Below are 26,894 nucleotides of genomic sequence, written 5' to 3'. Positions count from 1 at the left end.
TAACAAACATAAATTTGAGCAGACTTCGGAGGATGGTAGAAGACAGGAGGGCTTGGCGTGACTTTGTCCATGGGGTCGCAAAGTGTTGGACTCAACTGTGTGACTGAACAACAACAACTATGGCAGGGCTGTCGAACTCATTTGTTATGAGAGCAGGAGTTGACATAAATGAGATCTTGTCGGGTCAGGCCCGGCCACGTGTGTCATAAAATGTAATGCTAGGTAGCGGAGATATAGGCTTTATAAATGATACAAACACAATTAAAGATTTTTTTAAAAATTAAAACATGCTTAAAAGGTTAGCACTCTTGCAATATTGTGTTTATTTAACAGTCTCTGATAACTGACACCTCTTGCTCTGAATTATTGCCTCAACATCTGGATATAATGTCTGTGTCCTTGCAATCTGGAGTATGCTGTTCAGGTGTGTATCTGTAAGCTGCAAAACTATTTTTGATTTACTGACATTCATTACAGAAATCTCATGGTCAATACGTTGAGCCTAAGACCCAGAGGAAAACATTAAATGGCTGGGCACTGGAAGCTTTTGTACATAAGCTGTTTCGTGTGCTGGTCAGCCAATGGAGATAACAGAGGCTTTGCTCTGTATCTCCTGTGTGATTAAGCAAGCCTGGCAAAGCAAGCTGTGATGCAGAAGGAAGCAAGGGAGGGAGAAGGAAGCAGACAACAGAGAGTTGCTTGCGAGGCTGATAGGAGCCCTCCAGGGGCCTGATCTAGCCCACAGGCTGCATGTTTGACACCCCTGGTCTATGGCCCAGAATAGCCTGCTCTCCTCAGATCTAGGAAACTGGAGCACCATTCACGCTGCCTAGGATTTGGATGGGGAGACCACCAAGGAATTCCGGGATCGCTATGGAGAAGAAGGCAATGGCAAATCACCTCTCTTAGTTTCTTGCCATAAGTCAGGTGTGACTTAAGGGCACTTTGTATTCACATCTAAAGCAGATGTCCTTCCTCCAGAACTGGTGTGTATGCATTTTTTCTAATGTAATAAATATTTGCAGGCCTTACTTCCATATTTAATTCATAGCTGCGTGCCAAACATATAATAGCCCCACATATAAACGAGGAAATGTTTAATTTGAGGCAGTGTCAGAATCTGTTTCAAAAGGCAGTCATACTAAAAAAAAAGGGAGGGGGGCTGATTCCTACATGCTCATAATAACTTTGCATGCAACACACATGTAAATGAAAAAGATGAGTTACGAAGTTGTTCTATGAGAAAGGCTTGTCTTTGAAGTAGTAAAAGTTCTGGCAGTTGCATGAATTCTGGGATGGAAGCCTTCTACTGATGTTATAATTATGAAGCCATGAGCATGCCAAGTGTGACCATGAGACCATTAGCCTGCAGTGTCATCTCCAAAAGCCACCTGGTCCTCCTGCATGTTCTTTCCAGGCACCAGCCCTGTTCATGAGAGTGCACAGAAGTCTCTTGCTCTGCCCTGGCTGGCTCTCCAGCACCTGAGATTCAAAGATACGCTTCCCGTGAGCATGGAGGTTCCATTTCTCCATCATGGCCAATAGCCAGCCATTCACAGCCTTTTCTTCCATGATTTGGCCTAACCTGCATTTACAGCCATGTCAACCAGTGGCCATTCTGGTAGTGAATTCTATATTTTATGCTGAATAATTATTTGTCCTGAACTTACTGTCCGACAAATTTCAGTGGGGGCCTCTGAAAGCTAAGGTTATGAGAAATTAATGAGGGGGGTCTCCCTCTCTCTCTCTCTTTTCTCCATACCATGTATAGTTTCTTATCCGTTTCTTTCTTTCATGCCCCTCGCTGCCCCCTCCCCTCTGAACTCTAAAACCGGGGCGCTCTTTCTTCATAGAGAAGCGCACCCTTGAGAATGAGCAGGGAGCTTCTGCTGCTGCAGTGAAGAGCTCTTCCTCGCACTTCTGCTTTTTGGACGCTGGGGGGCGCGCGGGGGAAGCGGAAGGGACCCCGGTACCGGTTGGGTGCGTCGCGAGACTTCTGGTTCTGCGAAGCTTTGCTGGGAAGAGGTGGCGGCGGGGGGCTGCTGCTCTGGTGAGCGATGGCGGCGGGGGGGAAGGCCGTGTCCCCTCCCTACCCGCACCCGGGCGTGATCGGGGAGAGCAGCCTGAGCAGAGTCAGTTTTCTGGGGGCTCGTTCGCCCCCGGAGGTGGAAGCGATGGCTAAGAGTGTTCGGGACCTGGGCAAAGAAACCTTCCGGAAACTACTGAAAGGTACACATTCTTCTTGGCAAGAAGGGACTTGCGGAGGACGTGAATGCTGCAGTCCTCTGCACCCTTTCTCGGGAGTAAACTGTTGAATGCAATGAGGGTTCTGCATGAACATGCATAGGGTAGCGTGGAAGCCTTTTCACCACTCGTTTCCCACTTGTGGGCCTGCAAGGGCCTGCTTGGTGCCATAAAACCGTCAGAGGAACCACTTTGAATCAGAATAGCAGATGTGGTGCATCTAGTCCAGGATCCAGTTGTACCCAGTAGAGAACTGGGAGGTGCCCTGGACTCGGACCAGCAGCGAGTGGTGCATAGAGGCCAAGGCCCTCACTTGAAGTTGCTTCCTGGCCCTGGCATGCAGAGGCTTGTTTCCTCTGTCTGTAGTGATTCCCTGTCCTCTTAGTGGACCATCGTGTGTATCCAACCCCCCTCCCGATGTTTCAATTGAAGGCCGTGCCGTTGCTGCCAGTGACAGGATGATGGAACTGCAGGAGTCTGTAGACCAGGGGCCAAATCAGGCCCCCAGAGGGTTCCTATCGGGCCCCAAGCAACTGGCTGTCATCTACTTCCTTCTCCTCTCTTGCTTCCTTCTGCATCACAGCTTGCTCTGTCAGGCTTGCTCAATCATACAGGAGTTACAGAGCAAAACCTCTATTTTCTCCATTGGCTGAGCCTCCTCCCTTGGGGAGCAAGTGGGAGAGGGACAGCTTGCATTGCCAGGCTCTCTCAGTTGCAGAGCAGAGCTACTGAACCAAGCCTCTCTTCCTTCTATTGGCTGAGGCTCTTCCCCCTCCTGGTCCCCTGGGAAAGGAAGGAAAGAGCCAGAACTTCCTTTGCCGAGTTCCCTGGATTGCACAGGAGAAATACAAAGAAAGCACCATTAAGACCAACAAGTGCTAATATGTTCAACATGTTTTATTTTACGTTTTTTTTTTTTAAGTGTTTGTGTCCTTTATAAAGTTTATCTCTCTGCTACCTGGCATTACATTTTATGACACACATGGCCTGGCTCGACAAGGTCTTATTTATGTCAGATCTCGCCCTCATAACAAATGAGTTTGACACCCCTGAGTAGATCCTGCATTCTTAGCTGATGTACCTGTTGTCCTTCAGGACCAAACTCAAAGAAAACTGGTTTCTGTCAGTTATAGCATGGATGGCTGTGATGTCACAATGCCTTTCTTCCTTCAGCAATACTGTGACTTTGGGGGCACTGATTTCCCTCTTAAAATTAAAGGAATCAAATGCCCATTCATTGATTATTATGTATGTGTGTGGTACATGGAGAGGAGTGAGGCTGATGGCTCCATCTGCGTTGGAATTGTCGGAGAGTATGTGAATTATATTAAAATGGTGGTGGGAATCTGGATTTACCATTCAGTGACTGTTGAATGTTTGCAGTCGCAGCTTTTGTATTAGTTAATGGGTTTCCTTTTATCCTTAACTGGTTGGGTCCCTGGGAGGGGCACAGTCATCATTTTGTTAGAAAGAGAAGGAAAAGTGATGGCAAAGTGGAATGAGGAGGAAGCATGCATGATCAGAAACTGAGGGATGCATTCATGTAAGAGGGTGAGAGAAGCAGAGAGAAGAGATAAAGAGTGACAGTAGTGGATGCCGCTCAGCAGACAGGGATCAAAAATGGGACCTACATCTGGAAAGTTTCAAGACTACTGAGACAGATGTTCACTAAACAGTTGTACCAGTTGAATACCACAGAGTACTGAAGGGCATTGAGTAAGCCCCCTGCAGCATAGAAGAATCGTATCCTGAGGATTCCAACCCGTGGATCCACTAGATCCTGTCCTTCCATAATCTCCATTTATTGCATTAATGTTTATGATCTGTAGCTTGCCAGTGAGGAAAGAATGCATGCATTATTGCTCACTTATTAAATCATCCTGATTGGTTTGTTTTTTTCAGTCACCGTTAGTGCGTTAGAAGGAAGAGACTGCAGAGAGTCTGTGAAAACTATTGCTGAAAGCACCAATCTCTCAGATGAGCAGCTCGCGATCCTCATATCTGGCATGTATACCCTTCTCAGAGAGGCCTTGAGGCTTCCAGCTTCCTCTCTGAAAGAAGAGGTAAGTAGAGCACATGCGTGTTCCTCAGGAAGGGAGATCCAGACTATAGGTTATTTTTTTATGTGGTTTCCACAGGCATGTGGGGAACTTCTTGTTAAAAAAGAGAGAACTCAAATGGGCTTGGAACACTGTTCTGGCGAGAGGAAGGGCTCCTGCCCTCCCCCCAGCAGTTATATAGCATGAAAACAGCATCACAAAGAGTTATTTTGATGATTCACTGTTCCACGGGCACAGATAATCCATGTGCAGCAGCAAAATCAGCTAAATAATTTCCCCTGATGCTGTTTTGAACAAAAAAAAAACCCCGCTTGTGAGAGGCTGGAGCCCTTCCTTCCCCCATGGAACTGTTCCAAGACCAGTTGGGCTATTTCCCCCCTAAGAAGCAGTTCCTTGTGACTGAAGGGAACACTTGAAAAAAGGTGAAAAAAGGTAACACATGGTTTGGCTCTCAGACAAACTGCCTGACTGTTGGAAGGGCTCATTAAATACAGAGGCCTGTCTGTATGCTGTGATTAATTTGGTTAACAAAGGTCCTATGAAGACTTTAAAGCTACTGCATTTCCCCAGTTTATTTATTTATCTACTTCTATTTATATCCCACCCTCCCTGTCGAGGCGGGCACTGGGCTGCTTACATAAATCCAGTTAAAGAAGTGTTATATGAGTCAATGTATGGGTTTTAATAGGGCTTTTTTCCTGGAAAAAGAGGTGCCAGAACTCTCAGGAGGAAAATGAAGGAAAACACACAGGTGCCCCTTGTGAACTTAAACTTTTTTGAGAATTCTGTTTCCACAAAGAGGTTCCGGAACTCTGATTTTCTGCATTCCCCCAAGGGGGAAAAATCACCCTGGTTTTAATTAATAAATCTGTAGATTATAATTGATTAAAAGTTACACATGAATAAAGCAATAGTTTTGAAGGAGGAAAAAAAATACATCCTTTGGCATACGTATGTGTGGTGCAGTGATCTGAATGTCAGACAAAGATCTAGGAAACCCAGGTTTGAGTCTCCACCCTACCATGGGAGCCTGCTGGGTGACACTTCAGTCCATCACAGACTCTTAGTCTAACCTGCCTCACAGGAAGGGAGAAGGATTCTGAAAGCCACCTTTGTATTGTGGAGAAAAGCATGATATCTAAATCAATCTTAGAATAGGGGATTTTTTCCATGTGAGAGTGAACTGGGAGCACTTCTTCTAAGTAAGAGATGCCACTCTTCCATTTTTCATATTAAACATTAGTAACATTTTTGTTTTATTTGTAAAACATTTGCCAGATTAATCAGGGATGCATTTTTGGCCAGTCCTAAGGTGTTGAATCAAGACTAATGGTGTCATCCTAAAAAGAGTTAACACCCTTCTAAGCCCGTTGATTTAGAAAGGTGCAGCTCTGCTGAGGATTGCATTATAAAGGTTTCATCCCTACCAAAGGCACCCCCATGTTAAAACTCTTCTGAAGTGCCGGTGGCTAGAGGTTCCAGATCCGTGGTCTCCACTCATACCAAGGAGATAACCAGTCTAGTATTTCCAAGCAAAAAGCTCCATTCCCTCAAAAAAGCATTTCTTCTACTTTGCCTTAAGGTCCAGGTAGTACCCTTGGAAATAAATCTGATGCCAGGGTTAGAAAGTATCCTGGGGTTCAGGCAGTCTCTGTCACCTCACTGCACAAGATGGGGTCAATTCCTGTAATTTCCCAGTTTTCAATTTCCTAGAAGTTCAGGCGATGCTGCTCTAGGTGAAAGCCTCTCATAGAGACCCTTCTTTTTATAGAAGGTTTTTATCAGAATGATGTTAGGATGATTTATTCCCCAGTGCTTTTTAGATGGTTTTATATAATTCAGTAATGATTTTATGAAGTGTTTGGGTTGTATACCCAGACAAATGTTTCAGCAGGCTCCTGCAGAGTGTGATTTTTCATGCCTTCCAGACAGGTTGAAATGCCCCCAGAATTCTGGCTTTCTTGGGAGGGGAGGAAATCCTGCTGTGTAGATTGCATTTCTTGCTTGCAGAAATGTTAGTCTCACTCCGAACTATTGTTTGTGTGTGTGTGTGTGTTGCAAACTGTCTTGAGGACATTTGAGTGGAAAGGCAGTCTAAGAGTGCGTTAAATCTTGCCAGAACTGCAATACAATCTCTCTCTCTCTCTGTTTCTCTCTGGTTGACAGGTTTTTAAAGAAGATCTGAAGGAGCTTAGGTATGTCTTTTTACTGCTATTATTATTCCTGTATAAGGTGCCCCTATGATTGACGCCTGGGGCCCTGGAGAACCACTGCTCGTTGGAATAGACTGATCTTTATAGACCAAGGATTCAACTCAGTAGAAAGCAACTTCTGAAATTCAAGGAACATGAAGCTCTGCCCCCAAACAACACTTGTTTATTTGAATGTATGTAATCAGGCTTTGAGAATATACCTGGATGTGTTTATAGTTCTCTCTTTGGAGCCCTTATGGCCCAGTATCTCCACCCATAGCATTTCTATGGGGGAGTTTCTTCCCCTAATGTTTTCTAGCTTATTTGCCTCTGTTTTCTCTTTGATATATAAAGCAACACCTTTCCCAACACATCCCTCCCTGTCAGTGTGGTGTAGTGGTTAATAGCAGCGGACTCTAATCTGGAGAACTGAGTTTGATTCCCCACTCCTCCACATGCAACCAGCAGGGTGACCTTGAATCAGTTACAGTTCTCTCAGAGCTCTCTGAGCCCCACCTACCTCACAGGATGTCTGCTGTGGGGGGAGGAAGGGAAGGAGATTGTAAGCCGCTCTGAGACTCCAAGTGAAGGGCAGGGTATAAATCCAATCTCTTCTTCTTCCTCTTCCTCCTGTCTGTAAAGTTTATATCCAAAGATGACCATACCTCTTTGATTTTCCCCCATTCTCCCATGTTTCTGAAACACGCACTAAATTTAAATTGTCATTTAGTACTGAGCTGTCCAGCTCCCCTGACTTGGCTTGAATGCTTCTAGCACCAGCATTTAGATGCTTCTCCTTAGTTTCCCTCTCTAAACATCCCCACTTCCCTCATGCTTGGGTTTCCCCACACAACCCTGCTTTATTGCCCTACGCTCATTCTCAATTGCACATTGTCACTGATATTTTCCCAAGAGATTTCCATGCCATCTCTTTAGGATGAGTCATCCTTTATTGGAAGCTTCCCATTCCTGTCAGCTTTCCCCAGGAGTTAACATAAAAACTGCTCTGCCACCTTTTTGATATGAAGTGGTAGCAGCCTAGTGCCTTTTCAGTTCAGGTGAGGCCCATCTCTGCAGGTTTGGCTTGTCCTCAAAAGTTCCCCATTGTCTAACAAATCTAAACCCTGTCCATATCTTACAGATAATGTAATGAAGAACCTCAAACACCAGGAAGTGAAATATAAGTGCTAATGTTTATAGCCACAGATGGGTCTGCATTCTGCATCTGGAGGTCTCTCTCTGTAGCATCCGTTCCTCAAAAGACCCTTTAAATAGACCCTTCCATGGCCTCTCTAGCACCATGGTAATGGAACCCCCAACATTAGAGGGTTCTTATCATAAGAAGCAACACAAGAGGTGTCTCTGGTACGTGACAGGTTCATTCTTTGGACTGTAAATTCTTTGGTCAGGAATCTCTCTCTTTGAGTGGGGTTTGATTCCCTACTTTTCCACATGTGGCTGCTGTGTGATCTTGGGCCAGTCAGAAGTTCTCTCAGTTGTTCTCTCAAGAGCTATTTCTGAGAGCTCTCTCAGCCCCTCTTACCTCACAGGGTGTCTGTTGTGGGGAGAAAAAGGGAAGGCAATTGTAAGTCACTCTGCTTCCAATCTCTATTTCTTTTCTTTTTGTACTCTTAAATCACCCTGTCCAGTGACAGCATTACATAAACAGGGCCCACACCCTTATTTAGTTAGGTGTTTTCTGTGGTGCCACTTCAGAGTCCTGCTCCAGGAGGCTTACATGTGAAATAATTAAAATAATGAAAACAATCCATAAAACAGACCTCAGAGCAAAATCAAGCCATTTAAAAAGCTGGTAAGATTAAAAAGTGTTTTGGCCTAAGGCCTGAAAGAAAGTAAAGTAGGCACCAGGTGAGCCTGAAGGTGGAGGGTGTTTCAAAGGGAAGGTGCCACCACAGAAAATGCTCTGTTCTCAGTCACCAGGAGGAGAAGGAGATTGGATTTATACTCCGCCCTTCACTACCCAAAGGAATCTCCTTTACCTTCCCTTCCCCACAACAGACACCCTGTGAGGTAGGTGGGGCTGAGAGAGCTCACCTAGAACTGCTCTTGAGCAGCCTTGAAAGAACTTGTGGCTGACCTAAGGTCACATCAGATTCCCCCCATATGGAGGAGTGGGGAATCAAACACGGTCCTCCCAGATAAGAGTCTGCGCACTTAACCACTACACCAAACTGGCTGTCACAAAACGGTGCCTCAGCTCTGCAGACCAGGGACACAGAGAGGAGGACTTGAGAGGCAGTTCTTAACTGGCAGACTGGATAGTGTGGGAGGAGATGATTCTTCAGGTACCCTGGCCCCAGACTTTTTAGGGCCTTGAAGGTAAGAAACAACACTTTGAATTGTACCTGGAAACAGATGGGTAACCAGCGCAGATCTTTTAGCACAGGGGTGATGCAGTGTCTGTAACCAGCCTTTGACAATAGCCTGGAGGCTAAAATTTGAAGCAATTAAAGTTTCTGGATTTTCAAAGGCAGCCCTGTGTAGAGCACATTACAGTTATCTAATGTAATGACAGCATGGATCACTGTGGCCAGATCACAGTTTTTGAGGAACCGTTGGAGCTGGCAAACCAGCTGGAGCTGATAAAATGTGTTGTGTGCCACAGAGGAGGCCTGAGCTTCCAACCATCGGCCAGGACCAAGTAGCACCCCCAAGCTAGAATTCTGCTCCTTTGGCAGGAGTACAACCTCTTCTAGGACAGGCTGACTCCACTTTCCCCCAGCAGTTTCTCCATTGACTAAAAGCAGCTCAGTCTTTTCTGAGCCGAGCTTCAGTTCATGGGCCCTCATCTACCCCATTAACTTCTCCAGGTGCCCGTTCAGGACCTCCAGAGAGCCACCCAGCTTAGCTGTAAAGGAGAAGTAGAGCTGGGTACCACTTGGACAGCTGAGGACTCTCCTCAAAAGTGCAAAGAGAAACTTAAGTGTTCTGTGTTGGTTGGTGGGAAAAGATGGTGACCTGAGCAGTCACTGATAATCTGCTGCTTTTAAGCAATATTTTCACTTATACAGTCAGTAAGGGGTGTGGATGAGGAGGAGTAGGCGGAGGCTGTGGGTATTGATTTTACAACAGATCCCAGGCAAACCGGGTTTGATTCCCCTCTCCTCCATTTGCACCTGCTGGAATGACCTTGGGTTAGCCATAGCTCTGGCAGAGGTTGTCTTTGAAAGGGCAGCTGCTGTGAGAGCCCTCTCAGCCCCACCCACCTCACAGGGTCTCTGTTTTGGGGGGAGAAGATGCAGGAGATTGTAAGCTGCTCTGAGTCTCTGATTCAGAGAGAAAAGCAGGGTATAAATCTGCAATTCTTCTTAAAATTCATAACAGGTGATTTTCCCTCTAATAACAGGAAGGAGAATCTGCATATGCTGCCTGCTAATTTTTAGTGCAGTATTATCTCGCCAGACCTTAGAAAAGAGCAAGAGTCCAGTAACACTTTAAAGACTAACAGAATTTGTGGCAGGGTATCATCTTTTGTGAGTCACAAAAGCTCATACTCTACCACAAATGTTGTTAGTCTTTAAGGTGCTCCTGGATTCTTGCTTTTTTCTGCTGCTACAGATAAATGCGGCTACCTTATTGGTGATCTGTTTATATAGAAATGTTCTGTGAATCTGCAGAGTGCAAAAATGGCTTAACAAAAGCCTGCCACAAAAAGATAACAATAAAAATCAAAGAACCATGGTAATATTACTAAACTAATTTATATTAATAAGTAAATAATATCTTAGAGTGTGTCAGCACCCAACAAACTCTGTATAGTTGCTCACAACAAAATTCATGGATATAAATCCATAGCACAGTCCATTAAATTGTATACTGTTGAAATTTCACAAAGGTCTTGTGTTGTCAGTGTTCTTTCTGTGAGTCAGCAGAAAAATAACTTGCTGAGGTGTGCACCAGCAACAACCAACCAAATGTTACTATCAATGTAGGAATCCATTCCTTCTGCTTTCCTTCCTCTTACAATGCTACGAATTTAGACATGTATTTCCAACATTTTGTTATATTGAAGAAGCCAACACAGCATTTCTAAATTGTACCATTGTAAGAGAAAAGAATGGTAATGTTTAGTGGGTTGTCGCCGGTGCACATTACAGCAAGTTGTTTCTGCTGACTCGTGGAAAAAACACTGGCAGCACAAGATGCTTATGAAATTTCAACAGTATGTGATTTAATGGGCTGTGCTATAGAGTTTTATCTGTGAATTTTGTTGTGGGTAATTTTATAGTGTTTGTTGGGTATTAACACACTTCAAGATACTGATATTTACTAATCCATATTATAAATTCATTTAGTAATATTATCAGGGTTCTTTGTTGTTGATTCTGATCTTTTCCCACAATTCTCTCATATGTTTATACAAAAAGATGGCAGGCAGTCACTTGCTCCCTCCCTCCAATAATAAATCTTGGCTTTAGTAGCGTGAACATGACTATGGTCCCATTTGGATATAATCCTCATGCAATACTTTGTTAATGAGGTCATAGGAAGCCAGTTGCATAACGTGCCCTTTCATTCAATGCTGACTGCAGAGCCCATATTTAATTGGACAGTGGCATCATGCTTCGCAGCATCTTCCTTTACCACATCGCGATGTCTTCCTTTACCGCACGCGCTCGAGTATCCATTGATCCCTTTTGGATGACAAGACAATCTGTGGTTTAGGAAAACAGGCTCTATCCCACTTCAAATTGTTTCTTTTGTTTTTCAAAAGCCAGTGATGTAACACTAGAGCAATCCGCCTGTATTGTCTGGGTGTGATCGTTTGTTCTAATTAGCCAGCAAAACATGACGTCTGTGACATGGACTTAGTCGAAATCTCCACCGGGTGGCTCAAAGTGGAAGCTCAGGATGAAATTGGAGGTGCCACAAGCCTCCATTTAAAGCCTCCTATTACAGCGTTGTGCAATATCATGACACAGCAAAATGTGCAAGTGCCAGAGGCCTCCAGGCAAAGAATGGTCTCTTTTGTTTCTTAAAATGCCAGTTAAAGTTTGCACCCCAAAATGGTTCCCTTGTGCATACAATGCACTGTATTGTGTGTGTTGCTGTTTGTGTTTGGTTATTAAATGGGATGTTTTTTATTTGCAAGCATTTGCTGTGTGTCTCAATCTGTACTCTTCTCTGTTGAAGGATCCCAGAAGAATTCATTGTGGACTTTGCCACCGTAGCCTTTGGAAATAGGTTGGTAAACATTATGAGCCAATTGTGCTCTTTCTTTTAGAGTGGTATCATTTTTGGAGCCATATTTCAATCAGCAGTGCCTTAAAGATAAGTGGGAAAATGTTCCAGCCCAAGGGGGGGAAATTATATACATGTGTGCATCATATAGCATGCATAAATATCCCAACCTCATAACTCTTTCATCCACATATAGTCCTAGATGTTACAAGGGCTTTTCTTAAAGCAATTGTTAGCTATGGGCAGGCATTCTTTATGGCCTGGGACCAACATATCTTCCGCCATACGAACCTACCTGTACACCCTTGCTGTCTTCTGAGGTCCTGCTTTGCTTGCCCCTGTCATCTGAAGCTAGACAGGTGGCAAGCCCACATGGGCCTTCTCCCTTGTGGCACAAAAACTTCAAAACTCCCTCCCAGGAAGATTTGTTTCTCTCCCTCTATTGTTGTATTCCACCAGTTGTTAATGACTTTTGATTTCATTGGCATATCCCCAAATGTAGGTTTTGTCCCTTCTCCCTGGTTCTGAAGCTGTTTATTTGTTTTTATTGAATTGTTATAATTTTAAATGTTTTTAATTGTTCAAATGTTTTTATGTTCACTGCCGTGGGGACCCTCTTTGAATGGAAAGGCAGCATAAAAACGAATTGAATGAAATAAATAATAAACAGCTGCCTGGCTGTGTTACTCCAGGAATGGGCCACACATGGCCTGCACCCATTCCCCCAACATATTTTGGTGCAGTGCTTTGTTAGATGTGAAGAATGTGGTCTTACTTTTTTAACAAAATTAAGTTTCTGGTCCTCATTGCTGCAGAAGGCTAGTTCAAAGACGTTTAGGATCGATTTATAGTATAAAATCCTCTTTGAAATTCAAACCTAGTGAACTATTATGCAGAAGGGCTCCTATAGAGCTTTATTTATTTCATATCACAAGATTAATGTGCTGCCTTAAATCCAGGTGGATGTATTTACTTTTCAATTATTATTTTTTTCAACTTTTGGGTTCCTTCAAGGAGCTCAGGATCCTCTAAGACCAGCTGAATAAGCCCTTTCTTCAAAACTGACATGCTATTAAGTGTGACAGCCTTTTGAGGCAGTTTGCAAATACAGAGAAGCCACAGCTTTGATCATCATCCAGAGCTGACTAATGACCTTTTCCAGGCAGCCGCTTCCCAGGGTTACACCCAACTGAATTGTCCTACTTTTTCAGCTGAGGAAGACAGCTGGTGAATGTAATTTCTCTACTCTTAGGTGTGTCTACACAGTCCAAGGGGAGGCCACACCTTGAAAGACAAATGAAACATGAATTTAATTCCTTTTTTAAAAAACCATTTTTTCGCAAAAAGGCACTGTTCTAAATATTTTAATTGCCTCTGTAGAACTTCCTGTCCCAGGGGCTTCTGAGCTGGTAATATTCTAAACATTTCCCCCTATTCCTGCCTATGAAAACTCAGATTGAATTTTAAAAATTCAGGAAGATGTTCCAGCTCAAACTTTGCCAAGTCTCCACAAAAGAGAATTCTAAGATTTAAGGGGAAACTATGGCAAACGGAAGCCTGCATGCCTTTGAAGCCTCTTCTCTGTGCCCAAAGGACTAGCAGCTGTGCCGGGTTGGGGCACAGGGGTAGAGAGAATCTCTTAAATACGCTGGGTCCAAGCAAAGAAATATCCTTGCTGATTTCTTTAGTCCACAGATTTTTCCCCCTTTATTTAAAAAATGTATATGTTGCTTCTCCGGAACCTACTTAAGACCACCTACAACTTGAAAGGATTAGCAGCAAAAAACAATAACAAGTGAAACCATAAAAACATACCAGGGCACAAAGACAGGATCAAAAAAACAGAGCAGTCTAATTTGATATTGATCAATGCTTGGAGCAGGCCAGAACCCCTTAGAAAGATGGATTAACAGGAGCACATACATTAGGCCATTTACTACCACCTTGTTGGACCTGTCTGCCTTCCGCTTGTGTATATGCTGTAGCTGCAGTGGCTCTTGTAGGCTGTTCCTTGAAACAAATGGGTATAAAACTGAGAAGTTTAGTGTAGATGCACTCTCAGTTTTCCCACCTACTGTATAGACTCCCATGGTGCTCTGGTCTGACTAATGCTGAGCAGGTGCAGAAAAGGAATTCCTTAGGTGTATAGAAAAATTGCATTCGATGAGGAAAGGAGCTGCACTAAACTTTGACCAGGGGCAGGGGAGATGGATGTAATCTGTATGCGGCTGCGGGACTGGCCTGGGAGCACCTTTGGTGCATTTGGTCCAGTGGCACTTCTTCCTTTCCAGAGTCGAGCTCTTGAAATGGAAGGTTCTGCAAGTTTGAAACAGAAACCTCCCATGCAGTGTGCTGATTGGCTGGTCTTCTGTGATGTCACCAAGCAACTTCTCACCCTGGATAGCCCAGGCTAGCCTGATCTCATCAAATATTAGAAGCTAAGCAGGGTTGGCCCTGGTTAGTATTTGGATAGTAGGGTCACTATGCAGAGGCAGGCAATGGCAAACCATCTCTGAAATGTGTTGCCTTAAACTTGACAGCACTTTCCACCACCATGAACCTCCTTCCTAAATCTCTGGAGCATTTTTCCACTTTAAAAAAATGTTCAGTTCGGTTACTAATAAAGTACTGAATAAATGGAAAAACAACAGTGCTTGAAGAGGGAGAAGGTCGCACTTTAAATGTAGGGAAGGGGCAAAAAGGAGTTTCGGTTTACTGCAGTGCATCTTCGTCTCTTCTGTTGGTATGCCGGAAGGAAATCAATGGAGATGTGCTGCAAGCTGTTTCTTTTCATTATGTCTGTCTGTGCCTTGTGTTCATGCTGACCCTTTTTGTACTGGAGTGGAAGCATTTCATTCCCTCCCTGCCTAGATCTAGACTGTCGAGAGCCCTTTTGAAACAAATTATTATCCGCAGCCGCAAAGAAGAGGCTATAGTGACCTCATCCACTTCCTCAGGAAAGTGACTTTAAAATTCGTTCCGGGCATGTGTTGACAGCCACGAAGTTAGAGAGCTAGTTTAAACTAGATCTCTAGGGGGGCCTTGTGAATGGATGGGGTGCTGTCAGGGCTTTTTTTGTAGCAGGAACTCCTTTGTATATTAGGCCACACACCCCTACTATAACCAATCTTCCAAGAGCTTACAGTAGGTCCTGTACTAAGAATCCTGTAAACTCCTAGAGGATTGGCTACATCAGAGGGGTGTGGCCTAATATGCAAAGGACAAAAGCCCTACAAAAAAAGCCCTGGGTGCTGTAATAGAGGGGCAGACTGCAGGATCTGGCTGCAAATCCCTACCTAGCCATGGATTTTACTGCATAGACTTTGTTTTCTCTTAACCCAGTCATCTCTTACCACCTTGGTGGAAGTGTGAGATTAAAAATGTGCTGGATGGCTTATCCTGCTGTCAAGACTCGCCCCTTGCCAAACACTTCAGGAAGGTTGCCTGCCCTTTTCAGTTTGCAAAGGGCTGGCTTTGTTTAAACAATCAGCAGATTGTTCATTTCCTTATTTATTTTTAATTAATTCTGAGAACAATTCCCAGGAAGGGGAGTTTGTGGTATCTCAGACACCAGCCAGTCAGCACTGTGCACAGCTGAGGATTTGTTTTGCAGGACCGTTTCCCCTGAGCTCAGCTCTGGAGACAATGAGGAGCGTTTGACAAGAACACAATGAATGTGCTGGTAGAGTGCAAGTGACTCCTTGCTTTACGTGTGCTTATACGGACTCTGGTGCAAACCGTGTGCTTTGTCTTGTAAACATCTTTATTATATGCAATGAGTTCCATTCCCGCTGCCAAGCAGAATGCATAAGAAGGCTCTGAAGCTTTCATGTGTTAAATTAGGCAAATGCTAGAAAAGAGATCTCACGTATTACATAAGGAACTTAAATCTTCTCTCTGTACTTGTAACAAGATGACATTTGGCTGTGTGCCAGGGGCTGTGATGCTGATGTTATCTGGAAGAGAACTGGATGCTGACAATTTAGGGGATGGTTCTGACATTTCCCCCCCACCCTCCTTTCTCTTGGCAAAGAGATGCATGCAAAACACCATTTAAAAAATCTGGAGTAGCTTTTGTTAATGTTTAACTCAGCATTGAAAAATGTGAGTTGAATCCAGTTGGGGCTTTTTTTTTTTTTTTTGCTTGAACTCACCTAAGCCACTGCCTTTCTACATCCTCTATTTCATGTGGCTTTTTTCTGTTCTGTCCCTCTCAGCATAGTCTTTTCCATGTTCAAAGGGTCTTTTCCAGAAGTGGGAAAATTGGTTGGATCTGTAGCACACTTTTTAAGAAACTTGCTTGTAATAAAAGTTGTCCCCAACAACACGGATCTTAAAATAGTTACAACTTACACTAGGTAGGTGGGTGCTGGTATGGATATGTAACATTGTGCTGATTTCTTCCAATTCCCCCATTGGACTTGAGAAGGCTCCCCCTCCATTAAAGAAAAAAAGGTGCTGGTACCACAACAACAATAAAAAAGCCCTGGTTACAACAGTTAAATAACACCCTCCAGAACTCAGAACGACAGTTAGAACCAACCCAAACCCTTGGATGTGCAATAGCACCACCCACTGGTACGGATGGTTGTATAAGCATTACAGATCCAACCCTTCACCTTTTTTGTTGTTCCCTGCCTGGAGTTTTTTAAATAGGGCAGGCTAAGGAATGAAAGAGATATTGGCATGTGTCCAGGTATCCACAGACTTTGCAAAGTGGGACTTTCCCACTTCCTGCTACAGGCTGCTTAGAAGCCATTTTTCAAATTAAAAAAAAATCTGTAGCCACCAACTGCTGAAGCCAGCTTTTCAGTGGGTAAACACAGTCAGAATGATGGTAGAGCTAAAATCAATATTAGAAAATGTGTGACCGCAGTAGCAGCGTTAATATGAATAAAGCCAGTTTTAAAGAACATAAACACTGGTAACACTTAGAAGTGCAAGAAAGGGGCTTCAGAATGTCAGTGCAGTCCATGTGCATGATCAGTCCATATAGCCCTGCAAAGTATGCCCACATTACCATCCTCCATGTTACGGATGGCAAATGCGTTGCATAATACAGCATTCATGGCCTTTTGAACTGGAGATCTCCCAAGACTACAGCTAATTCTCTTACTGATGCTTTTTGATAGTTCGTGTAGACTATCCTGTCTGTCCAACTTATTGCCACTGGGATTTCTCTTACATTTTTGTGCTACTTCTCACATTTTGTTCTCACTATCAGGCGACCCATTCTTGAAGCCACAATTCAGAGTCAAGCCAACAAGCTGCCCAGAATCAAAGATTTCAGGTGGAGAGTGGATGTGGCTATCTCTACCAGGTAAAGAAGAATAAGATGTCAGTACATCATCACAGGTGTCCCATGGTTAAATCATCTGGGACTGCCACTTCTCTTTGTTAAACAGAGGTTCTTTTGTATGCAACACTGGATGATAAATGGGGGGCAGGAAGTAAGAAGGCAACCAGATCATCCTGTGAAAGTTAGGTTGGCATTTTCCGGGCTTCTCAATCACACTAAGAATTACCGACTTTTGGAGAAACCTTTCCCCTGTATTCTGAGCATCCCTCCTAATAGGAAAGATTAACCCAGAGCAGTGACTCATGCAGACTGCATGGGCAGCTTCCTCTGAGGGCAAATAATTGGGAGAGATTGGATGATCTGTTCACACCCAATGTGGAGACATAGCAGAATTACTTGCCTGCATCAGAGTCTGACTGGAAGAAGGCAAGGCCAAAGTAAGTGAGTGCTGGAGAGGAAACCAGTCCCAAATTAGTCAGGGGAGTCAGCAAAGGGAGAAGAAGGACATAGAGTCAGGTATATGCAGACAAGAAGCAGCTGGTCAATTCCTGAATCAAACTTAGGACTTCATTTGGGTAGGGGAGAGGGACTAAAGGGTGGTGCCAGCAGCTTGACAGAAAAGATGGATTTTGAAGGAAGCAAGAGAGGTGGCATCACACTGGTGTTTGGGGAGGCAGTTCCTGGCCTCTGGAGGCAGTCAGGGAGAAAGGGCAGAATGCACTGAAGGAACAGAAGGCCTCTGCATGATTTATGTTCCTTTGAGGCATCTGGATTTAGTCCTCACCCACAGGCTGCAGTAGACCTGACCTCAGTTTCCATCCTCCCAACTGCTAGGTGTTTTTTTAAATTTGCCTGCTGGTAGTTTGCCAGGCAGTAGCTCTGGGCTGCAGAGACAGGAAACCAATCTACTGATAGATCAGCTGTGTTGGTCTAAAGCAGTAGAACAAAGCAGGAGTCAAGTTGCACCTTTAAGAGATAGGAGGGGTGTCTGGAGCAGCTCAGCCTATTTGCCTGACCCTGTTGAGTGATCCCGTCCCACCAGCAGTGTGAAGAGAACTGGTTGCTCCTGCTGGCCCAGAGTCAGCACTGATCCTCGGTTTGCTGACCAAACAATATTCCATGCTGAAGAGAGACAGAAAAAGCTGCAGCTAAATATTCTTCGCCTCATTTGCTTTGGGAGGTACAAACCACCTTTGTGCCTGGGCTCCATTTTTGGATCCTCTCTTCTCCCGTTTTCCATTCACCACAAGCTGGGACTTCCTGTTTACCATGTGGCAACCATCTCTATTTAGAGTGCCATCAAGTTTCCTGTCGGCCAATTTCTGGCTCAGGTTTGGCTGCACCCACAGTGACTCACTTCCCACTCCACTGGCTGGAGAGCTGTAGAAATAAAATAAATGCTGCTGATTAGATGAGCTTTCAGCCCTGCAAAGAGGGTAAGAGGTCTTTGCAGCAAGACAGATATCTGTCTTCCAGTGACTAGTCTGCTAGTCTAACAAGAAAGAGGCCTACTTGTAACATTTACAGAAATAAAGCAAGAAAAGAGCAATTGTCTGCAGCAGAAGCAGCAGGGGAGGAAGGGGTGGGTCATCCTAATATGGCTACAGCAGTGTTATAGGATGGGTGTATGATGTGTACTCCTTGTTGGGTGTCTGCTGGTTCTGTGAATGTACAAGGGAAGAGAGTTGCAGAGTGGTGAGTCAGCCATTGTGGCCCTTTGTGTCCATCGGCGGGGGGCCTAAGTGGATTCACAGGAGGGAAAGAAGCTAGCCTTGCTCCAAGCTGCTCAGGCCACTAGCAGCCAGTTTCCTGGCAAGGCACAAAGGCATCCTCCTGAAAATGGGGGTGGACTTCTGTTGGGTCTGGGTAAGACATTTAAATGTCCAGGTCTTTATAGTAGGTCAGGTGTATGTTTGGCTCTAATGGAAGGACTATAAACCTTTTCCAGCTCCTTGGCTCGTGCCTTGCAGCCATCCATCTTGATGCAGATGAAGCTTTCAGATGGGACAGCTCATCGCTTTGAAGTGAGTTCTTGTTCTTATAAAACAAATACAAGGGAAGGGACCAGTTTTAATTCCTTGTCAGAATTCTTACTACCACAAGCCTTACAGCTTTCAGAAATAATTTCTTTTCAGCAGGTTACTGTGTGCTCGCATTCTTGCTTAAACTTGCCATTTGTGCTAAGGCTCTTGTTGCACATCTCTCCCTATTAATCACCATTTCCCCCTAGTGATTTGGAGTTGGGTCTTGCCAGCTTGTGCCTTCTCTGATTGTCTACTGTACCCTCAGTAGCTGGTGTTTGCATATGGGTATGAACTGACTCCATGGACAAATATTGCGTGTGAAGCAATACCAAAGTCCTGTTGGTGATGTTGGTCTGCAGCTTGAGCATATTGTCACTGGACAGTGCTGTTATCAGGTAGCAAACATGCATTGGTCACACTGCACTGGGAATGCTTTTAAAAGGAGGGGTGGTTGGTGTCACATAAGCAGAAGAGAGTGGTGAGGTTGCTAGTGAATTTCTGACCTTAGTCCCTAATTCTCTAAGTAGCCTTCAAGCAGGCTTCTCTCAGTCACCTATATATAGTATATAGAGAAAAATACTGGCCTGCCTCGCAGGGTGGCTGTAGGGATTACTGCAGTAATGTAAGTGAAGATCACCAACATTTAATAAATATTAAATGTTGCTATTATTTCTAAAACTGGAGAGCCAGTTTGGTGTAGTGGTTATCTGGGAGAACTGGATTTGATTCCCCATGCCTCCACTTGCACCTGCTGGAATGGCCTTGGGTTAGCCATAGCTCTCGCAGGAGTTGTCCTTGAAAGGCCCACCCACCTCACAGGGTGTCTGTTGTGGGGGGAGAAGATATAAGAACAGGCCTGCCTCTCAGGGTGGTTGTAGGGATTACTGCAGTAATATAAGTGAAGCTCACCAGACACTGAAAGTGCTATATAAATATTAAATGTTACTATTATTTCTAAAACTGGAGAGCCAGTTTGGGGAGAAGATATAAGAACATAAGAGAAGCCATGTTGGATGAGGCCAATGGCCCATCCAGTCCAACACTCTGCGTCACACAGTGATCAAAAAAACCAAGTGCCATCAAGAGGTCCACCAGTGGTGTTAGAAGCCCTTCCACTGTGCCGCCCCCCCCCCCCAGCACAAGAATACAGAGCATCACTGCCCCAGACAGAGAGTTCCAACAATAAGCTGTGGCTAATAGCCACTGATGGACCTCTGCTCCATATGTTTATCGATATGCTTATAGGAGATTGTAAACTGCTCCGAGTCTCTGATTCAGAGATAAGGGTGGGGTATAAATCAGCCTTCAGTCCAAAAAACTCCTATTGCTATAAAGCTTAAGTTGTATCTTTAGTTTTGCTTGTTATTGTTTTGTTTTTTAAAGCTGTGGTGCAACACTTTTGCTTTTTTTTTTTAAAAAGAAAGCAAATTATCCCCAGAACTCTTGACTGCAGAAGGATGGATAAAGCAGACTGGGAACAAGTCTGAAATGCTCAAACTTCAGTGAGCTGTTTTGAACTTTCAGCGTTTCCTTGAATAGCTGAGATGCTTGTCAGCAAGTAGGAAGGAACTTTCCATTTGTACGTGCCAGGAGTTGTTTTATAAAAGCCTGCTACCTCAGAGTTACATTTGGAGTGAGATTCCTGTTTACGCAGCCTGGCCTGACATCTGCCCTCGTCGAGCAGGTTTTATGTAAACTGACAGCATAAACATGCAGATTATTTATGACCTTTGAGCTCATGATACACTTCTGTGGTGCTAAATAAGTCGCCCTTCCTGTACAGATGCATGACTGGAGAAAATGGCACTGGATGACCAGTGCTTGCTTCTCATCATTTTGGAGCCACGGCAGTTGTGGAGATTATGGGACCACTTTTTTTGTAATAGGAACTCTTTTGCATATTAAGCCACACACCCCTGATGTAACCAATCTTCCAAGAGCCTATGGTGCTCTTCTGATGGGGCCTACTGGAAATTCCAGGAGGATTGGCTACATCAGGGGTGTGTGGCCTAATATGAAAAGGAGTTCCTGCGACCACTTAGAAAGCATCCCAGGGGAAGTGCATGTCTGCTCAGACCTCCACCCAAGTGTGGCCCAGCCAGAAACCCAGCAATGGCTCCCATCCATTTCGAGAGTAATTGCCTAAGGGGTTCTCCCTGTTACGTGAGCAAACCCATCATTTAGTAATTATGAGCACGAAGCTGGGTTGTAACAATGTCACTCTGCTTTACTGTAATGTACAGTGACAAAGATTATGCAGTCTTGCAGCTGTGAAGCAGTCCTCTGAACTCCAAACTGCATGTTGCCTTTCCTTTTTTTTTTTTTGTCATTTGAAAATCCAGTGTGGCCACCTTTTTCATGCGGGAACTGTGTCCCTAAAGAACCTTCGATTTAAAGTGTGCTACAAGGGAGGCAGATTGTTACTTTACAGTAGAGATCAGTAGCCATTTCTACAGCTTAGCTTTAATCCTGTTCATGAATCTAAGGAAGGGATTTGATACTGGGAGGTAAACAACCCTTGACTTGGCAGGCAGGCTGAAAGAGATCACATTTTTATAAGGCCACACGCTCATGTGTTAAGTGGCTGGGATCATGTAACTTTATTTGGCCCTGGCAGTCTGGAAGAACAATACTAGGAAGAGTGGAACTTAACAACAGTTTTTCAGCCTGAAGCTTTATTTTTTTAAAAAAAAAAGTTTTGCATCCGGATGCTTTCAGCAGTCTATAGATAAAATATTACTTGGCTGCATTTAGAATGTCAAAAAGGTTTGCTATTCCTGAAACCATTGTTAGTAGCAGGAATGTAAATAGTCACTCGGCTATGGTGAGTGATGTTAAGTTCCAGGTGATCAGGCGAGGTAACATTTGAAAATCTGGGTCAGTGACACATAGTCATATGTGGCTTGACGGGTTACTAAACATTTTGACTGATGTGTTTTGTAGACTTATATACAAAACACGGTTAGCTACATGGTAGCAAAGGCACGTGATAACAATCATCTTGCCAAAACTGAACAAGTCTGGAGTTTGTTGGTGTCTGGATGAGAAAACATTGGCACCTTATGCTATATAAGAAAGGTAAAATAGAAATGTATCCACCTGAATGTATTATCCCTTGTACAGAGTCAGACCATTTGGAATGTATAACTCTGTTGTCTGACTAACAGTAGCTTTCCAGGATTTCATCAGATATTGGGAAAGACTCTCTTTCTACATTTTTGTGATCTTTTTAATTGGAGATGCCGGGGATTTATGTGATTTGATAATTTATTTAAGCATTTTTAGCCCCAGTTTATGAAAAGAAGGCAGCTCCAGATTACAATGAACTGGTAAGCGGATTTTTGCGGTCCCAGACTACAAGCCCCAGCCTGGGCACCAAGGGCAAGAATGCTTTGGCTCCTGTCCAGGTGTTTGTGTCTCTGGCCTTGCCCGGGTTAAATACTTGCACGAAGAGGAGGCTAAAGGTTAGGTTAGATTGACCTCAGTGGCTGCTAGCATGCTACTGCGAGCCAGCAGGTTCTTCCTCAATGCCCTCACTTGCTAACCTCTGGGTATGCCAATCATGTGCTCTGCTATTGAGCCCTGGTACATCCCTGTTATCCAGTACAGAGGAGGAGAGTGGATTTATTCCCCACCCTTTACTACCGAAAGGAGTCTCAGATTGGCTTACAGTCTCCTTTTCCTTCCCCTCCCCACAATAGACACCCTGTGAGCAATACTTCCTCTAAGTTGTGGAGTCTTGTGAGCAGAGATTCCATTTTGTGAGTTACTAGCATTAAAGTTGTGAGTTGCTGCATAAATTTGTTTGCTTTTGGGGCATTTTTCCCGAGCCAAGACAAAAATCTGTGAGCTGGAGGCTAAACAACTGTGAGGTAGCTCACACTAATTCAGCTTAGAGGGAACACTGCCCGTGAGGTAGGTGGAGCTGAAAGAGCTCTCCCAGAACTGCTCTTGAGTAGAACAGCTCCATGAGCACTTGTGACTGACTCAAGGTCACATCAGCAGGTGCATGTGAAGGAGTGAGGAATCAAACCCGGTTCTCCCAGATTAGAGTCCGCACACTTAACCACTACACCAAACTGGCTGCAGGGTTGAGGCATTAAGAGTTTTCCCCTATCCCATGCACTCTCTGCAAAGCAGATCGAGAAAGAAAATTTTCTGTCTGCTGTTACTATAATTATGAACAGCAGTCTGATTCATGCTCTTGATTATCTGTCTTCCTGATCTGTAATTTTTCCCCATGGTGTCAGGTGCCCATGTCCTAACCCTTGGTATTCTCTATCCTTTGCAAAGGCACTACTGGCCTGGCTGTCCAGATATACCCATGCCAGTCACTTGTGGCTTTACAAGAAAACCAACGTTTCTGTAAAAGCTTTTCTGCCTGGTTCCCTGGATGCAGTTATAGCTCACCATAGATGATTAAGCAAATAGCTGTTTGCAAGCCCAAATGAAGTTGGAGGGAGATTTTCAAAGGGGATCAACTGCTAGCAGCAGGAATTGTCTCTAAGCATCTGTTGGGGATGCAGAGGAAGGCCAGTGTGCAGTAGCAGTTCGGAGTGCTGGACTAGTTTTGGGAAGTCCTGGGTTTAAATCCTTGCTCATCCGTAAGTTCACTGGGTCACCTAACTGACTTCATAGAATTGTTGCGAGGGTGAACTGGTTTGTGGCAGAATGACAAAATATGATCATGCTGGAATAAGGCTGGAGTGGATCTGGAGTTCATCCATCTGTTTCTTCTCCTCTCTGCATCAAGTGCACTTGAAACTAACTTGTCACGGTTTCTGGTTCTGCAGAATTCCAGTCGCCTCATTAGACACAAGAGGCAGTGGTGCTGATCTGCTTGTAGTCCTGCATCCTATGTTATGCATCAGCCGACTAGATGTCCCCACAAGGGCTTTTAAGCAATGCACAACCTATCAGAAACATTTATTTCACTTATTCGGAGTCCTGTTTGATGGAGCTCACAAAGCAAGATAAAACTAAAAATCTAAAATTATTAAAGTGAACCACCTTTATGAACCAGTCAATGAAACCCAGGCATATGAAAGCCCAGAGCACTTCACTTTTGGGTGCCTATAAGTTTTGGTATTATGGGAGAGGGAGAAAAAAAAATCTGTTTTCACTTCTTCCATCCTGTGCAGAATCCTGCACAGTAACATTCTGTTTTGTCCTGCAAACAACATGGTTTGGTATTCCACTACCTCTGTGAACCCATTGGGGGGTTTGCTTGAACTTGAAAGTTTTAAAGGAGAAGAAGAAATTAAATTATTAACTGTGGGAAGCAATTAGTTGTGTATCCTGGATGGGCCCTCCCCTGGACCCCTGGCAGTTTAAAGATGGGTGGCACAGGAAGAGAGGCCCCAACATCCACAGTGGGCAATGGAGCTTACCTGCTCAAATGGAAACCTGATGAAAGTGGCTGAGATGCAACAGGAGAAGAGCTGGAGCTGCTTCGGCTTGGCTGGGAGACTCATCATTGTGGGGGCTGGAGCAAAGGACAGACGGGCTCCGACACAGAGGGAACAATGGGGGGAATTCTTCCCAACCAGCTGGCCACTCGTAAAGTCCCAGAGTGAGCTTGCAAGCTCACAATCAGCTGGGATGGAGAGGACTAGGGAGCAGAGAAGAAGCAGAGGACGCACAGTGTGTGTCTCACAGCTGAGTTGGGATTGGGTGGACAAGGAGGTGCAGCATTGGAGCCAGTTCCAGAGAGAGAGAGAGAGAGAAGTCTCCAATGAGGAAGAGGTGGTTCTAAATGGCTAAACCTTCCCCATTCTCGGACCTTCAGTGGCACTTGAGGTAGACCTCAACCACAACAGAGGGTGGGACAATCCCAGGGCCCGTGCCGAAGACTGACAACATGGTTAACTTGCATGTTGATATATCATACTTTGTCCCATCACAATTTAATTTTTTCTGTGTTCCTGTTCTAGGTACCCCTTGCAAAGTTTGAAGAACTAAGATACAATGTTGCCTTGATCCTGAAGGACATGAATGACCTGGAGAAAAGAAGCATTCTAAAGATTCAGGACTGAACATTTTCTGATACTTTGGCAGTATTTTAAGAGGTCAAGAAAACAAAATCAGGAACTCTTGTTTTGTAATTACATGTATTGTACTATAACCTCTTTGAAACCTGCTGTAATTTTTTTTTCATTTCATGTGTTGAAAGTTGCTGTTGGATTGTTTTCCTTATTTTTCTTCTGATCCTACATATAAACAAAAATGGCATTATGCCTGTTGAGCACTTCTGTATGATTCATCAAAACGGTTTTATAAATAACCCTCTCTATAGATGCTAAGAAGCCCTTTTCGAATGAGCTATGATTCATCTCCCTAATTATTTTCGAGAGCTTGCAAATGATTTGCTCACTCAACATACGGCATAAGAAGAGATGGGGGGAGTGGTTTGCAGCCTTTCAAAGGACAGAAAGGGAAGGGAGGAAGCAGCACAAACCAAGAAGCATGCTGCAAGAAAAACAGTGCATAGAGAGAACCCAGGGTCAAATGAGTTGTGACAGACATTTTTGCCGGGGCTGTTCTTCATCAATCTCTCAAGATCAGTAGTCTTCCATCTTTCTAGAAGCAGGATCCTGTGAGCCGCAAGGATGTGTGACAGGAAGAGTCACGTGACAGGAAGAGGGGGAGCTGGACCGTAACCAGCAGACCAAAAGGACCAAGGACAAGAAACAAAAACCAAGCAACAAGAGGTTTATCTTAGTAACAAATAAGCCAGCAGTTGGCTCTGTGAAGGATGCCTCTTCACTGCTGAATGACCTTGCCCTGCCGTCCTTTTCTTCTTCATGTGGCTCCAAAGTGAAGCGAGAGCCACGGCACCCTTGCTGTCTAGACGTGTGTGTTAGCAGCAGGGGCTTTCAAATGGTCTCAGGTGAATGAGAGGCTTATAATCCAACACGTAGCTCTGCCTGCCACCCACCTGAGGATCCCAAGCCCTAGGTTAAAGACCACAGCTCTAGATCATTTGCTTTTAGGCAAAAATTAGCAGACGTGATGTCATTGTTGCTTTGAATCCAGACTTGTCAAAGTTATATATTCGTTTTAAAATGGATAGCCTGCTTTTCCTCTCTGAAAGTGACCTTGTTGCAACTTACAAAAATAACCCTAAATGGTAGCAATATAAAACCCACCGTCAAATATAACAGAGAGGAGCCAGTCAAATGGAAAAGGGACATTAATGCCAAGAAGAATAAAAATATATTGACCTGGTATCCTCCCTATTTACCTGACTAGGGTTGTTGGTTTGTTTTCCCCCACATGTGCCATCAAGAAAAAGAGAGGGCTTTCAGTACATGCACAAGAAGTTCTGTACGGTGAGCGTCACCTCCAGAACTGACATACATTCTTGTTTTTTAAAAAAAATTGAGAATGTTATTTTCTGCAGAAATTGGTACAAAGGCAAAGCATGAAACCGACCCTCTTCCCCAGCTTAGTCTCCCCTTTAAATTGTGACACACACACATCCCATAGCTGTATTCTGTTTAACTAATAAATACAGAGCTGCCCTTAGGCTCTGAGTTGAATTGGGAAGTTCAAATTAGTTCACTGAGTATTTTGAAAGCTGAGGTCTTGCCTTTGTTAACACCTGAAGGAGCCAGGCCTCATTTGAAAAGACTTCTTTGTTGCTGAGTGGTACTTGGCAAGCATCTTGCTTAACATAAGAGCCACATAGAATAAATGTCAGATGTTTGAGAGCCACAAGACAGGCACATCAGATGTTTGAGAGCAGGATGAAAGGAAGGAAATGAGGAGAGGTGGAAAGAAAATAACTTTGCATTCTCTAAGCTGCCGGACAGCTTGACTTGAGGAAGTGATTTAAGAGATTTAAAGAGACAAATACCTTCTCCAAGCTGGC

At 44.2% G+C, this 26,894-nt stretch overlaps 1 protein-coding gene across 1 annotated transcript; it reads left to right on the top strand.

Moving 5' to 3' along the window:
- Positions 1-1,954: 1,954 nt before the first annotated feature.
- Positions 1,955-25,268, top strand: COMMD5 (COMM domain containing 5). Its single transcript, XM_060249384.1, has 7 exons — positions 1,955-2,229; positions 4,147-4,307; positions 6,471-6,499; positions 11,651-11,701; positions 16,923-17,018; positions 18,946-19,021; positions 24,955-25,268. Exons 1-7 carry the CDS (start codon positions 2,058-2,060, stop codon positions 25,054-25,056), a joined length of 687 nt encoding a protein of 228 aa, XP_060105367.1. The 5' UTR covers positions 1,955-2,057; the 3' UTR covers positions 25,057-25,268.
- The last annotated feature ends 1,626 nt before the right edge of the window (positions 25,269-26,894 follow it).

The sequence above is a fragment of the Heteronotia binoei genome, chromosome 11 (assembly GCF_032191835.1).
Source record: "Heteronotia binoei isolate CCM8104 ecotype False Entrance Well chromosome 11, APGP_CSIRO_Hbin_v1, whole genome shotgun sequence".
Taxonomy (NCBI): Eukaryota; Metazoa; Chordata; class Lepidosauria; order Squamata; family Gekkonidae; genus Heteronotia; species Heteronotia binoei.
The sequence above is the reverse complement of the archived record's forward strand: the minus strand, read 5'-3'. Positions and strand labels throughout refer to the sequence as shown.

Coding starts and splice junctions, on each gene's coding strand:
- COMMD5 (XM_060249384.1), top strand. CDS start 2,058: ATGGCGGCGGGGGGGAAGGCCGTGTCCCCTCCCTACCCGCACCCGGGC. Junction 4,308..6,470: donor CTTCCTCTCTGAAAGAAGAG/GTAAGTAGAGCA, acceptor TCTGGTTGACAG/GTTTTTAAAGAAGATCTGAA. Junction 17,019..18,945: donor GATGTGGCTATCTCTACCAG/GTAAAGAAGAAT, acceptor AACCTTTTCCAG/CTCCTTGGCTCGTGCCTTGC.